Here is a 16,574-nt window from a genome sequence, read left to right on the forward strand (position 1 = left end):
CCTGAAACTAATATAACACTGCATGTTAACTAACTGGAATTAAAATGTAAAAATAGATTACTCACAGACTCACAAAATACAGAAAAAAATAAAATAAAACTTAAAGACCCCACACAAAAGCTCGCAGTTTCTCATTTAGGTGCCACTACCCATCTTGACAGCGAGACTTTTCAAAATCCCGTTTCTCTTCACATCACCAACGTCAATATGTTGGCAAGCCCTAGAAAGAAAACTTCTATCGTTTGGTTAACTCAACTACTGTCAACTCCTACATTCACTAAATAGCTGTGTTTAATTCCCAAACTCTCATCTTCCTTATTCTGAGTGAAACTCTCTTCAGGGCCACATAAGAAATATGCTGTAGACTAAAATCCAGGGAGAGAATGTGTTCTGAAATGTGAGATGTGGTGGAGAAGAGAGACTTTGGCATTTGTGTAGAATCACATAGAAAGGACCCCTGAAGTTCTTTCACTGCAACCCCCCTCCCCAGTGGAGGACTCTCTTCCCCAGGATCCTTGATGACTCACTAAACTCCCTTTGTAGCCTTATGAAGCCAGTCACTCCATGGTTGAGCTTCTCTTCTCATTGGGAAAATTGTCCTTGTTTTAAACTTAGATCCGACTTCTCTAATTTCAATCTGAAAGTTGCACTAGTTCTCTCTGACACAACCCAGCCCAAATCTACGGCCCCTCCACCCGAGAGCTCTCCACTCACAGGCATTCCCACAGCTTCCACCTGCCTCTTCTACGCCAGGATTCCTGGGCCCTTTGTACTCCCGGTCCCATTCCTCTGGATTCTTTAAGTCTTATGCTCAATCTTCAATGTAACATTCTGAGGTGCCTCGGGCCACAGATAACCTCCCTAGTCAGTGAAACCCTCTGCCTCCTTACTTGTCTCTTATGCTCAATCTTCAATGTAACATTCTGAGGTGCCTCGGGCCACAGATAACCTCCCTAGTCAGTGAAACCCTCTGCCTCCTTACTTGTCTCTCACTTGGTAGTGGCTCCATTGCCCACACACATCTTCAATTCCAGCTTTCAAGTGATCCATCAGCTGCCAAACCAAATACAGGAAAGTGATTGCTGGTGGAACGTTAACTCTAAAAGACACACAAGGAAAGCTAATACACTTTGGAAAACAAAGGAGGTTTTAATTTCCTGGAACATGTCCTCTTTTCTATCAGTCTGTTCATGTAACTGAAACTTATAATGCTTTCCATAGTAATTCAACTTAGTTTCATGATTCAGACTCTGCTGATAAGCTCCTTAATAATGCACATAACTTTTGATGAAAACAGGGTAACTGCTGTTTATTTTGAATAATATTTTTCTAGAACAACTTGGACAATGTCTCACTACTGAGATCACATGAATGTAATTCTAATTGTTACTTATAATTTCAACACAAAAGAAAAATGTTGTCAGGATCCAATTTATAGTTTCTGAAAATAGAATTCTACAGATATCCTATAATAACAATAACTCATAACAAAATTTACCTATTTGCCTCATTTTTATCTGATTATTGTGTCTCAGTATTACACTTCACAATCCAAGCCAATTATACTAAATTTGCTTCACCCAAATTATTAATAGGAATTTCATAAAAAAGCATAACCTCTTCAAAATTTATGAATTACTCTTCATAATTTAAACTTGTAATCATTGAAGTTTATGCTGACTTCTAAAATACTTTTGCAAAATAGATTAAAATACTAAATTAATTCTGAAATATTTAATTGATGTACTTTCTACCACTAATTATAACTCTATTTGAGAAAAAATTAAGGAAGCAGTAAAATACCCAAGTTCTATTGTCTTAGGTATATTATTTAATTTCTAAAAATACCGAATAGAGGGTATAAAAATAGAAACAAAAATCTTCAATCAGATTAAAGTGTTTCTTATTTTTTTTAAAGATTTTATTTATTTATTTGAGAAGGCAAGAGAGAGAATGAGCAGGGGGGAGGGGCAAAAAGAGAGGGAGAAGCAGACTCCCTGCTGAGCAGGGAGCCTGACACAGGGCTCGATCCCAGGACCCTGGGATTGTGACCTGAGCCAAAGGCAGACAATCAATAGATGGAGTAACCCAGGATCCCCAAAACATTTCTTATTTTTAAAACATTTGTTCCTTATCCCCATCTGTTGAAAATTTTCAAACGGCCTTGAAGATTGTCGGTTTGGGTTTAGATGACTTTGGCCATAAAATTCAGGGCTGATTTTGAAAGACTTCATCAGTCTCTCCAGCATTACAATCATGAACTTATAGGCATAAAAGAAACCCCAAAATTATCTGAGACAATCATCCCCGCAGAGCCTGAATCTCCTGTACAGCAGCTCTGCCAAGTGTTCCCAGTCACTGTTTGTATACATCCATTTTACCTTTGGGTGTGCTATGGGAGACGCCATTGCCAGAATGGTCTTCCTTAGCTGAGCTGAAGTCTCTTTCCCTCTGTCTTCCATGTATTCCCTCTAATCTTTATGCTCTGGAGCCATATAAAATGGCATCCCTCTACTACTGTATTGAACTTAAACAGATAGAAACCATGCTCAACTTCATCTTTGTCCGAATTGAATGTTTTCACTGAAAACTGTACTAGGCTGTATCTGCAGAAGGAGTAGAAGTCTTCACCCTTCCCTAATGAGAAGTTCAGAAAGAGCAGAAGGGCCCATGTTCCATTGGAACGGTGATTTCAGAAGCAAGGAGGGCAATTATGAGCATTAGTTACTGTGATAGTTTTTTGAGGTGTCCTCTAAGCAAGGCTAGTCCCAGGTACTATTAACACTAATCTATATGTTGCTGTGAAGGTATTTAGTAGATCTGATTAAAGCCCATAATCAGTTGTCTTGAAGTAAGGGAGATTATCCCAGATAATCTGGGTGGGCCTACGCTGATCAGTTAAAAGGCCTGAAGAGTAGGACTGAAGCTTCCCTAATGAAGAAGAAAACTCCAGTTGTGCACTGTGCAGCTATGGCTCATGCCTGAGGGTTCTGGTCTACCCATCCTGAAGGGCTGTCTTAAAGATTCTGGGCTTGCCTAGTCAGCCCACACAGTAGGTAAGCCAATTCCTTCCAGTGACATTCTTAATATATATCTCTTACTGGTTCTGCTTCCCTGTTGAATCCTGACAGAAACACTTCCAGCTTGGATCAAAAGGCAAGGCAAATAGATAAAATGAAAGTGAAGGTTGGGACCCCAAAGTTCTATAGGCAAGAAACAGACTGATTAAAGGAATGAGCAGAAAACACAGGCCATCTTTCATGAAACAGGAAGGGTGACTCAGAGGGAGGAGTTGAGAATCCAGAAGGTGGAACCCATATTGGAGTTCTGATCCGAGGGAACAGAGGCAGTTCCCAGGCCTTGAAACCAAGTAATTTTCCAGTCATTAGAAATGACTCCATTTGTTTCCTTCCATTTCCTCCCTTTTTGAAAGGGAATATCTATAGCCATTATCTTATGACTGCCCTCCCAGTGTGTTTTGGGAGCAGATGATTGTCTCTTGAATTCCACAGGTTCAGCATTGGAGAAGAGCTGTGCCTGAGGATGGATAATACCCAGAGGGTCAATCATCCCTGATTTAGATGACTGAGATGATGAGATTTGGGACTTTTGGGCTGATAAAATTTAGGTGAGATCTTAGTCTTGCAGTTGACACTACAATGGATTGAGAATTTGGGGATGTCAAGATAGAGTTAATGTATTTTGCCTGTGGAATAGATACGAATCTTTGAGGGGCCAAGGGCAGACTGATAGACAGAATAATGGTTCCTGCATATGTCTATATTCTAATCTCCAGAACCTGTGAATATGTTAGTTTATATGCAAAAGAAAATTAAGATAGGAGTTGGACTTAGGGTTGCCAACTTTAAGATAGAGAGAATACCCTAAATTAACCACACGGGCCCAACATAATCATAAAGGTCTTTAATGTGGAAGAGGAAGGCAGAAAATTCAGGATCAGAGTGATGCAACATGAGAAGACCTGAGTGGCCATTGCTAGCTTTGAAGATGAGAGGGGTCCATTCCAAGGAATGCTGGAAGATTCTAGAAGCTGCAAGAGGCAAGAAAACAGATTTTTCCCTAGAAACTCCAGAAAGAAATGCAGCCCAGCAACATCTTGATTTTAGCCCAGTGAGACCCATTTTGAACTTCTGACCTCCAGAACTATAAGATAGTAAGTATGGTTTTTTAAGCTACTAAATTTGTGGCAATTTCCTACAGCAGCAATCAGAAACTAGTACAGTCACTCTTAATCTAGCTGGCGAGAAAAGAAGCTACATTTAGTAATGTGTATGCAACATCTCATCAAAGCTCTAGATTACTCCTGTCAGTGACAAGCAGAGAACATCCTTTTAACTTACTAATTATGACAGAGATAACTTACGCGAATATGAAGCTCTTCATTGATGGATTCTTTTTTATTAGTCTTTCTAACATCCAGGTACCTGACCAGTGGGCCAATTGTGATTCCCTAGACCACAAATGACAAAATAAAGAGTTCTGTTGTAGTGAAGATTGTCATATAGAGAGCAAATCTATTAGCAAAACTGTTAGAGCTTCCAATTTTCATATCTTTGTTTTGTACTAGCTTCGATTGGATAAATGCTCTAGTGTTTAGTTCTTATATAAGTCTTTCAAATTCTGCGATGAAAATAGACATTACTTTGGGACTCCTGGGTGTCTCAGTCCTTAAGTCTGCCTTTGCCTCAGGTCATGATCCCAGTGTCCTGGGATCAAGCCCCATGCCAGTTCCCTGCTCAGTGGGAAGCCTGCTTCTCCCTCTCCCACTCCCCCTGCTTGTGTTCCCTCTATTGCTGTCTCTCTCTGCCAAATAAACAAATAAATAAATAATTCTTTAAAAGAAAAAAAAACAGCTTTAATCACATTTCTCTTTAAAAAAAAGCATTACTTTTTTAAAAAAAGATTTTATTTATTTATTTATTTGACAGACGGAGATCACAAGTAGGCAGAGAAGAAGGCAGAGAGAGAGGAAGCAGGCTCCCTGCTGAGCAGAGAGCCCGATGTGGGGCTCGATGTGGGGCTAGATGTGGGCTTGATCCCAGGACCCTGGGATCATGACCTGAGCCGAAGGCAGAGGATTTAACCCACTGAACCACCCAGGCGCCCCTAAAAAAAAGGCATTACTTTAGGGCAGGAATTTAGTGTCATCCCTTAAAATAACCTCTCATTAGTTTGCTGAGAAAAAACTCCAGCTAAAATAAAAACTTGAGCTATCCAGTACTAATGGAAATCTGTTTTCACTAAAACACATTAGAGTAACTATCATTCACCTGCTACTCAGGAATATTTTGACTAATATGTCTTATTGATGAAAAAGCAACATATTTTAGAGGTTAAAGGATGAACACAAACATGATCTAGAAGTATTTGGGAATTTAGTTGGAGTACTGAGCATATGTTGAAAAATTAGACAAAGCATCCATCTTTTTGGTACTATATGTATTTAATACATTATCCTGAAAGACTCTACTTATTTCAGATATGAAAAAAATCTACTAACCTGAATAAATACAGTAAAATATATAACTACTAGAGTAGCAGTGACAAACATTTTCTTCCTAGGAAAAAGAGACAGAGGAAGCAAAAATGCAAGTGAAAAACTTCCAGCTCCTCGGACACCACTGTAGAAAATTATGCACTGGTCCTTGATGGAGAAGGGGAAAGTCCGAAACTGGTTACTGATATAGAAGAGAGCAAATACGCCTAGAAAGGGGGAAATATGTATTAGAGCAGAGGGTCATGAATGAGGAGATATACAGTGCTAGCTTACCCAAATTGTGTGCACGTGCCCGCAAAACAATGCAACCTAATTTCATCACATCCATGCTTGTCCATCCCAAACAGAACATCTTACAAAACTTCATTTCTTGAGTAGTTGTGAACAGTAGTACTTCACGTTGTTAGATTCCTAGCTTGTGTGCACGTGTGTGTGTGTGTGTGTGTTTAAAGTAATAAAACCTTGATACTTTTTGATATGACATAGTATATATATTCTAATCTATACTCAAAATTTTTGCTCTGCCTTTCAAAACTGGGTAAAGCAAGGATATTACTTGGGGGATAGAAACATTTTTGTCATCTCATGTTCTCAATGAGTAACAAAAGAAGGCATATAATTTTAAACATAAGAGGACTCTCTTAGTGATTGTGGTCTCTGCTGGGTAAGCAAAACTTTTGTGGTTGGTTTGGTTCTTCTTGAGGTTCAATGCAAACAAGAAAGTTGGCAAGGGCTCAAAGGGGGGGGGGGTTCTTACCATCAGTAAGTGGAAGGTGGAGGGTGACAGAGCTTGTTTAAAACACAGAGGTGTTTTCTACCTCACTGATTTTCCCATCCCTGAGTGGCCGTCATGACCTAGCTTACCACCAATGCACTGCTTCCTGGTGGGAAAGGTCCTTCACTAAAGCTCTGACTAAGGAGCTTTTACTGCAGAATAAAACTCTCAATATCCACGTGTGACTTTTAATCACACAGACCTCACAGCAAGCAACCCTTGATGACAGGCACATGGATGATGTGAGAGATGGTAAAATCTAAAATTTTTCTTTTTGTTTTATGTGTCCTGGCTCCTCCACATACTAGTATGTGACCTTGGTTAAGGTTCTAATCTTTTCATGTAGTCCATCTCTCTGGAGGAGGTAATGGTAGTATTTACCTCAGAAGGTAGATGGAAGGCTTACATAAATTAAATATCTATATATAACAGAAAGCAGGGACTTTGCGTTATAAGCCTTCATGGCTACTATTAGCCACAAGTCAGGCTGGGGATGAGAAGAGGCTGGGAGAGAGAACTGGATTCTGACAGCTAGCTCTGTCCCTCACTGTGACATGACCCAGTCAGCCATTCTCTCAGCTAGAATATGAGGGAGTTGGGTTGAATTGTCACCAAGGACCAACAATATTGAGGTATCCAAAATATTAATCCTTTCTTAGATGGTCTACACTCCTGTTGGCTAGGCTGAAGTTCGGTAATATTATTTCTCTTGACATTAGAGAGGGAAGGGAACCCAGGAAATTTGTCCATGCCTCCCATTTTGTGGTTGAGGAAGACGATTTTGAATATAGCTAGTTATTAGCCATGCTGAGATTTGATTTGAAATTATACATTGGTATTGTTAAATAACACAGTTTCCTTAATTCTTTTCACCCCAAGAAACCGAACAGGCATACATATTCAGAGTTGGTTTTTTGAATATTTTAATATTTTTGCATTCTTGTTATTCTTTCCTAGATTTAAAACCCACCTTAAATTAATTTAGAATTGCATGTTCAAGGTAAGTTTTTGAATCATTTCCCCTAATTTCTCTTTGACTGTAATTGGCTTGAAAACATTGATAAAGTCAATCAAGCAAATGTTTCAAATCCTGGTCAAAATCATTTAAAAATAAAACGGCTTCTAATCAAAGGGCAGCACTTATAATGTCATTCAGTACTTAATGTTCTCGCTAGCCCCAGAAACATAATGTACAAGATAAATAAGCAGCCATTAGTCAAGAGATCTCATGTTTTTAAATTAGGCACATTTTATAGGGGTGAAGTCGGTTACATTATAGAGTTGCCTTTAGTAATTAGTAATAAGCACTTTTAAAAATAAAGATTCACTTCCTGGTCCTTGGTTTTCTGTACGTCAAACTCAACCCTCAACTAAAATCACCTGTGGGTTTTAGGGGATTGTTTTCTGGCAATACCTGCCTTACATAGAATACACGTAGTGAGATCTCACTTTTCTTGTAATAAAAGTGTAAATGCTCACAGTGTATAACCTATATCTTATTTAAGGTGCAAGAGGGTAAAAACTGACAAGAAAAGGAAGAATAAGGGATAAATTTATTGAGTTATATTTAAATGTGTAGACGTGAAAGTTCTCTCTTCAAATAAAAAAGAGAAACAAACTCCTTGCCCCCGCCTTGCTTCGGTGCACAAACTTCTCAGCCTCTAACTGCTCTGAACAGAGTGAGGGAGCACACAGACAACATTCCTGGTCCCTACAAGGTGCCTCTACTCCCCTAACCTGTAAAACCAGTTAGTGTCACCTCACTACTTAGGCTGTTCCACTGCAGAAAGGGAAAAGAAAATTTGTAAAAAGCAAGCAGGCAGGAGGCTCTGTGGGTCCTGCTGTCCCTTACTAATGGCTCTCCAGATCTGGCAGAAGACCAGGGTGAAACAGATGAAGGCCCAGTTCCACTCGTGGTTCTTGCCAATGGTGGACACGCCCATGAAGATGAAAATCAGGGTCTCGCTGACGCTGCTCAGCATCTTCATGAAATACTTGATGGTGGTGTAGGATGTCTGGGACACATTTTCCTCTACATACTTCTTCATTGTTACTGCGCAGGCCGTGATTCTGCAGAAGGAAGACAGTCTCAGGAGAAGCCCGAGATTTCCCCCTCCCTGAAAAACTCCCTCTTGGTGATGTCATAGATACACACATCTTGTTTTTATCCAGAGAAAACACCGTCTCCATTGCCCTTTCCCTTTTCCCACAGGTTTTCTTTCTTTCCCTTCTCCCTCCCCAGAGTTTGCTCAAATTAGTCTGTTAGAGAAGGTGGGCATGGCATGGGTTTCTCACAAGAAAATGGCATCGGGGTCTCCTGGGTGGCTCAGTGGGTTGAGCCTCTGCTTTCGGCTCAGATCATGATCTCAGGGTCCTGGGAACTGAGGGTCCCACATCGGGCTCTCTGCTCAATGGGGAGCCTCTTCCCCCTCTTTCTCTGCCTGCCTCTCTGCCTCCTTGTAATCTCTCTCTCTGTCAAAAAAATAAATAAAATCTTAAAAAAAAAAGAAAATGGTATCAATCATTTGTGCATTGGGTGCGCAAACTCAAAGCAGAAGTGTTTCTAGAAAGAATAATGAAACAAGGCTCTCATTTCCTCCACCTAAGCAATGCTTCTTACAACAATTTAATGAGAAATTTTTTATTTAAAATGTTTTTACTCTAGGCTCACTAGCAAGTCAGGCGGGAGGATGGTGGGTGGTTACCTGAGGACAGGGGAAGAGAAAAAAATCTTTGCCTTGTCTAAGTAATTTATACCAATTTTAAGGTGGGACAATAATGAGTATCTAGATTTTATACTATTATATTTAATTAAAATAGGTATTTCTATGCAATAAAATTAAATATTTCTGCCTGAGTAGCTGGGTATGAGGATAATGCCATAGAAAAAAACATGACCAGATACAGAAAGCCAAGTTAAGAAGCCTCATTCCAAGACCTATGGAAAGATAAATATTTACAAATAGTTTCATTAGGAAAAAGAAATCTGGACTTCTGGTCTTATCCCATCTACCTAGTCTCATTCCAGTCTGGTGTGATGTGATTTAAGGGAAATAGCAGAAGGCAGAGCTCAGGAATGACAGTCCTGCATGGCATGCTGCCCTTTACCTTCAAAATAATGAATTTTTCAAGGGGGGAAAAAAAAGCTATTGAAATAAGACTTTAAGCTTGAACTTATAGTTCTTCTCTGCATCAGAGCTTTTGAGCCTTTTAAATTGACCTCGTAATTGCTCTGCTCTGCTAAGGTCATTCAGGAGAAGAGCAAATACAAAGGCTGGGAGGAAAGAACATTTGTTTGGCAAAGGCCCCGAATCAGATTTTACGGAGCTTTAAAAAAACCTAAATCCAGCAACACTTTTGCAGATTAGTGTCAGAAGTTCTGCCTTCTGCAAATGCTAGTCCACACCGTGCGGTCCTGCATTCTCTTATATTGCTGTAAGAGTCGGTCCTTGGTTTGTACTCACGCCAGGATGCCGGAGAGGTAGAGTGTTTCCGCAGCTAAGTAAGACAGGTAGCTGAACATGAAGACGATGAGTGGTTCGATGGCAGAGATATTCTGAGTGAAACGTGTGATAAATGCAGAAATAAACCCAAAAATGATGCCGAAAAACACTCCTCCAACCCCCACAATAATGAATCGGGCACATCCAGCCAAAATGTCAATAGGTTCTATGTCTTCAAATTTATGCATCTTTGTGAAGGCAATTAATATATTGTATAAGACCTAGACAAAAAGAAAATGAAAGAAACATGAATTAGAAATGAGAATTACTTGACACACAGATTCTTAACTTCGTGTCCAGTTGAGTAATAAATAAGTGAATTACAGGACCATAAATATCAATATGACTTACACTTAACTTTAAAATCATTCTACATAATTTACTCTTATTCATTACCGTGGGTAAGAGTCTAATACAGTTGTCAGTCACTGAGCACCTACTCTGTGCCAGTCTCTTTGCAAAGCTCTCTATTCCAGTTATCAACTAACTTGATTTCCTCCCAGCTCCAAATGCACCTTTCAATACGGGCTCTATAATAAACAACGGAATTCCCTCAGCAGAATTTTTCTCCTTCAAAGGAGCTGCGTGTTACAACTCTCTCAGCAGAGGGCGCTGAAGGGACATTGCTGGGAGAAGGAGCTTTCCAGCAACTTCCGGTGGGAGGGGCAAGAGTCAGTCAGGTGACTGGGAGGACTTCCGGTAGGTCCTTGGAGGGGCGGGCCACAGACCTTGGAAGAAATTGGTCTATAAGTTATGGCTTCCCCTGGGGATAACTTGTCCGTGGACCTCCTGACATAGAAAAAAGAAGCCCTGTCATAACCCTCATGCAGCATGCCTGTCGTCAGGGGGCCCCTTGAGCAGCCCACTGTGTGTAAACCCTCTCCTCTCCCCTGTCCCTGGAAGGCCCTGTGCCCCCTCCTAAGCCCAGCCTCCCACTGCACACCGCGTGCTACCAACTACTGATGCCCTCTCCCTGCCTGCCTCCCTGAGGGTGGCCTGCTCTTTGCCCAGCAGCTCGAGGCCAGCTTCTCTCCTGCCCAGTGGTCCATCCACACCTCCAGGGAGATGGGAATCCCTTTCAAGTCTATGCTTTGGTAAACCTGGTACCCTATTCTAAGGGTACCGGAAAGAGTTCTCCTAGCTTACAGCTAGTCCTTTGTTACAGTTAATCATTTCGATATTAAAACTTCTCTGTTTAACCTACTGTGTGGTTTCTCTCTCTCAATTGGACCCCACCTACTCTACTTTGCATATATGTCATCTCATTGAATCCTTCAAACCACTGGAGCCCATCTGATACACACTCCCAATTTTCCTGCTATTTCTCTACTCAGTTCAACGTGTGTAAGAAATTACAGTGGGGGTGCCTGGGTGACTCGGTTAAGCATCCGACTCTTGATTTTTGTCTCAGGTCATGATCTCAGAGTCCTGGGATAGAGCCACACTCTTCAGAGACTCTGCTTGTCCCTCTACCTCTGCTCCTTCTCTCACTTGCACACTCTCTCTCTCTCTCAAATAAATAAAATCTAAATGAATGAATGAATGAATAAATTACAGTAATCTAGGGATGACTGCTTCGTGTGCTTGGCAGCCCAGAATTTAGACTGAACTTCTGAAAAGCGGCAGCTGCTACACCGTTAACGAGACACACAAATAAAGTGAGATCTCTGAGGAAATTCAAGAACTTTGAGAAAATCAGGCCCTGAACAGCCCTGATAAACCACAAATATACGTATTGGTCTTTGTTTGCCTATGCTAGGAAAAATGGGGGAAAAATCAGAGCAGGAGCAGAAGCTAACACTCAAGGAAATAAGGTCAATGATTATCTGCTGTATGTGGAAACACAGGAGTGGACGGACCCTCCAGTATGGTTAGGTCTCTATCCCATTCATTTCCCTGGCTCTCACTCTGCTCTCACCTCACTTCTGGAATGATCCCCCACTCTGTGACCTGCAAGACTTGCCCAGGCCTGAGCCTCCTGTGTGGCTCTGACTTCTCCATCCCCAATTTGTCTTTCTTTACTGAGACACTCAGTGTCACCTCTGTTCTTCAGGGTGCCCTGACAGCGTTTGGCCTTGGCTTCACCCATGGGGCTTACCAGAACTACTCGCAGCTTTGTATACACACTGACCCTTTGGCCATGGTCTTTCATCTGCCATTCCTTCCCCAGCCCTTATCCCAATCCTGCCCTTTCCAGATCTGCCCTGTGAAGGGCCTCTGCTGATACCCCATGACATCACATTTGATTAAAATGTGTTCTTCTGACAGAGAAGGTCAATGAAGAAGCCTAGGCTGGCTTCTTGTTAGGTTCAAAAATCATAAACCATCAAGGTACATTTAAAGCAAAGCCCCACTTCATCTCATTTGCATTTATTTTCTAAGGAGTGCCTCATTTGTTTGAGTGAGGTTGTTCTCCAGTAGCAGAAATAGCACAAGCAGCTGGTCTGTGGCAATGTGTGTCTCTGTTCCTGGGTGCCCTAGAGTTACTGTATAGACTGTTAACATACTTTGTTATCCATTTCTGTGTGGAGAGCAGAAATTTTATCCAGGGATGCCTGCATGGTGGTTGAGCATCTGCCTTCAGCTCAGGTCATGATCCCAGGGTCCTGGAATCAAACCCTGCATTGGGCTTCCTGCTCAGCAGGGGAGCCTGCTTCTCCCTCTGCCTGCTGCTCCCCCCGCTTGTGCCCTCTCTTTCACTCTCTCATTTTCTAACAAATAAATAAAATCTTTTTTAAAAAAAGGAAAAAAAATACATTTTTCAAAAAAAAAATTCTTATCCAGGGTATATGTCAATTATAGCTCAATAAAGCTAGAATGAGAAAGAAAAAAAAGTTAGGCAATATGGGATTTGCAACAGGTTTTAAATTTTGATTGGCCTATCTGAAAATGTTTTCAGCAGAATTGTTTAAAAGCTTGTGGCACGTAGACAGAGCTCCCCAGAGTCCAGTTGTTAATATGTTAATTTTTCTATACTTACTACTACTTCTTTTATAAAAGTACTATTACTACTTTTATACTTACTTACTACTACTTTTATACTTAAGTCTATTTCTGGAGATGGGAGGTAAGGGGCTGGGGCAGCATGGGTTGTTCGGCCCATATCATGTCCTTCCCTGGGAGTCTATGGAAAGCACCTTTGTACTATATCTCTGAAGGATGAATTGGTGATCTTTTTTCTTAAGAAGAATTTAAATATTCCATTCTTTCAAGTCTTACATATTTAGCTGGTTACTATCACAACTATAGGCACTCCACAGGACATACACAACTTGCTTATACTGCAACCAACACTTAAATACTGTTCTCCGTGCTGGCCACCTTTCCACGGCCCTCCCACACCCACCAGGGTGCACCTAATATGGCCAAGCATACAGCACTTCTTTCTTACAGTGATACTTCAGGTCTTTCTCCCTGCCGCCCTCCCTTGGAAATCTATTCTATTCTTTCTTAATCTGGTTTGGATCCTTGCATGTCAAATTGGGAAGCATTTTCATTGGGAAAATGTTCTTGTACTGTCTCTGCTTTTCCCTACAGAACCTCTGGACTTGAGTTTCCTTTCTGAATCACAGACTTGTATATCACCTTCTTTAATATAGGGTTTGGGGGCACCTGGGTGGCTCAGTCAGTTAAGCGTCCAACTCCTGATTTGGGCTCAGGTCATGATCTCAGGGTCGCAAGATCCAGCCCAAGTCAGGCTCCACACCCAGCTTGGCGCTCTCTCTCTCTTGCTCCCTCTGCCCCTCCCTCTCACTGTACACATGTACTCTCTCTCAAAAAAGAAAGAAAGAAAAGAGAGAAAGAAAGAAAGGAAGGAAGGAAGGAAGGAAGGAAGGAAGGAAGGAAAAGAAAAAAAAGAAAAAAGTATTAGGGTTCTGCTATAAGATATTGCAAGAGTAGTGACTTTTCACATTTAGTCTTCGTACACTAACTTACAAAGAAGTAAAGTTAAATAGAATAAATTCAATTCCAAAGAAAACAATAAATGGGGAAAAAACCCAGGAATGTTTCTGTTTTCCTGGAAATTTGTTAGTTAAATCTGCAAGTCATTTGTTGTGTTTGGGTTTCCCTAATAATGGGTCTTAAACTATGATGCTACCTCCGCGTATAAGGGATTCTCATGCATTCACAATATGCCATTTTATAGCCTCCAATTTTGTTCCATCTAATTTTCCCTTAAAGATCCTTTTGGACCTTTTTTTGACTCTTTTATATTGCCACGATGTCTCAGAAATGACAATGTGTTGTGTGGTTTCCTGTTCCTGCATGGCCCTTGCAGCTGTGAGCACTTACCTTTAAATGGAAACTTCCATCTCTACATTCTCTAGCTTTGGGAATGACAACACCTTTAGTAAAGAGAATTATAAGAAAAAAAAAAGTCTGTCCAGAACAGAATGGCTTTTGTCTTTGGAATATGGGTTGGCGGAAATGTCGGTCCTCAACGTCACTCGGTTGTCACCACTCCTCATGTAGGATGCTGTATCACTAATGGACTTTGCTGAATGGGGAGGGGAGACATGAGGAGGGCATCCAGTGCACCTCCCCTCCCCAGTGCAGCTTTGTCACACTGCCCTCTGTATGAGTTTCCCAGAGCAGCTGTAACAGCACACCCCAAACTTGGACGGAAATTTGATTCTCTCTCACTCTACTGGAGGCTAGAAGTCCACAATCAAGGAGCTGAAAGGACCATACTCCATTGAAGTTTCTAGGAAAGGATAGTTCTTTGCGTCTTCTTCATTTCTGGTGGTTGTTGGAAGGCCTTGGTGTTCCTTGACTTGTGGACATATGACTGTGGTCTCTGCCGCTGTCCACATATGGCCTTCTCTGTGTGTCCTCTCCTCTGTGTCTTCACATTGTCTTCTTACAAGGATACTAGTCCTTGGACTAGAACCCACCTCAGTTCAGTGTGAGTTCATCTTAAATAATTGTATCTGCAAAGAGCTATTTCCAAATAAGATCACATCTCATGTGATCTTGTTCTGGGTGGACATGAGTTCTTTTTTTGGGGGGGGGGGCACTATTCAATCCAGTAAAGCTTCTAAAACCAAAATGACCTTACAATGAATTGACTTGTATTACAGACTAGCAGATTTTCACTGTCAATCTCTCAGACTACAACTTGTTTTTGAATTTTAAAAAGTCCTGATCTGTGGCTTTCCTCCAAATGGCTCCATTTTATTTCTTTAGGGAGCCTAGGACACATGTTTTCAGTGTCTGGATTAGTTCCTGCTTTTTAATGTGATTAGTAGCCAGTAACCAACAAGCTTGGTTAGAGAGAGGGATATGGACAGAAGATTGTAAACAGGCTCCCTTCCTCCCCTAAAGAAATGTTTCTAGACATCTTCTGGGAAAAGGAGAAGAAGCTGGGGAAGGTGTATAAGAAGAAGAAAAAGGGGTTCATGGCTGGTTTGGTCAGTTAAACAGCCAACTCTTGATTTCAACTCAGGTCATGATCTCAGGGTCCTGGGATCGAGCCCTGAAGCAAGCTCCCCACTCAGCGGGGGATCTTCTCCCTCTCCCTCTGACACTTTCCCTCCACCACCCACTCGTTCTCTCTCTCTTGCTTAAAAAAATAAACCTTTAAAGAAGAAGCAGCAGCAGAAGCAGCATCAAAAACTTAGTGCAAATTGGCTCAAGCAAGGACACACATACTCTCACATCATGAGCTCTGTACATTGGTGCAATTAGGAAAGGGATTGCCTTAAATAGAGAGAGGGAGAGACTTGCTGAAATTTCACACCAGATTTGCTTAAGAATACTCATGCTGATGCTCAGAAATTTTAAAAGTACAAAGTAAAGTACCCATATTATCTCCCAGTTCCTCCCAGAGAAAGCCACTCTAAATATTATATATAGACACTGTATGTGCATATATATTTATAAATACATATGTAAATATCATGTAAACACACACACACACACACACACACACACATATGTATGTCCTTTCTAAGCCTGCTTGTCTGCCCACCATCTGTCTATCCATCCATCCATCCATCCATCCATTACCCATCTATCGTCTGTCTATCTGCCCTGCATCTATCATCTACCTCTCCCTCCATGGCAGTCAGGAGCCCTCAGGTCTCCAACTGCAGGGAATGAAACTGAGCAGCCAGGGACTGCACCTTGATTCCTACTGCTGTCCTCAGCCAAGGACCTAGTGTGGCAGGGCCCTAAGGCAGGCCCAATCTTGGAAGGTGCAGGATCCTCTGACAGATGTTCTTAGTCTGAAGACTCCCACTGGGCTTAATAAACCCTCTCAGAAATGCAGTCAGACAGTCCCCTTCAGTTTCCCTTCAGCCCCTTTTTGCTCAGCTGGGGTCACTCTGAGTGGTGGTCAGAGCTCCCCATTTCTCTAAGCTCCCTCCCCATCTTCTTTAATAGGAATTTCCCCTATACATCTCTTGTGTATCTAAATGTCCTTTGACTGTCTGGCACATGGCTGACCTGGACAATATCTATCCATCTGTACCCAGCATATTTTACAAAACTGTTATAATATTGGTCTCTTTAGTTTAAGCAAAGTGAGGCCAGATTTTGAGAAAAATCTTGGCTGAGTGTTTGAAAGGAAACTGTGATGTAAGGTTTCAAAATGGATACAACAGAAGCTTAGTGGTTGTATCCCAAATCAATGAGTTTATTCGGTCCCATTGTACCTTCTGCCTGACCTTAGAACAACCCACATACAGACCACCTCTGCAGATGTGCTCATATCCAAGGAGTGAAGCCAAGATGAGGGGCCAGACATTCCACAAGTCCCTAAAAAAGGCGTATTTGA

General features: G+C 41.4%; 1 protein-coding gene across 1 annotated transcript in view; it reads right to left on the reverse strand.

Annotated features, from left to right (window-relative positions):
- SLC9A4 (solute carrier family 9 member A4) overlaps positions 1-16,574 on the reverse strand; it is a gene marked incomplete at both ends in the record, with an annotated part of 60,555 nt that overhangs the window by 22,151 nt on the left and 21,830 nt on the right. The window contains 5 exon segments of the mRNA XM_080814383.1: positions 983-1,053; positions 4,385-4,471; positions 5,522-5,724; positions 8,146-8,363; positions 9,758-10,017. Coding sequence (XP_080670509.1) covers positions 983-1,053; positions 4,385-4,471; positions 5,522-5,724; positions 8,146-8,363; positions 9,758-10,017 — 839 coding nt within the window.

The sequence above is a fragment of the Martes martes genome (assembly GCF_963455335.1).
Source record: "Martes martes genome assembly, chromosome: 9".
NCBI lineage: Eukaryota > Metazoa > Chordata > Mammalia > Carnivora > Mustelidae > Martes > Martes martes.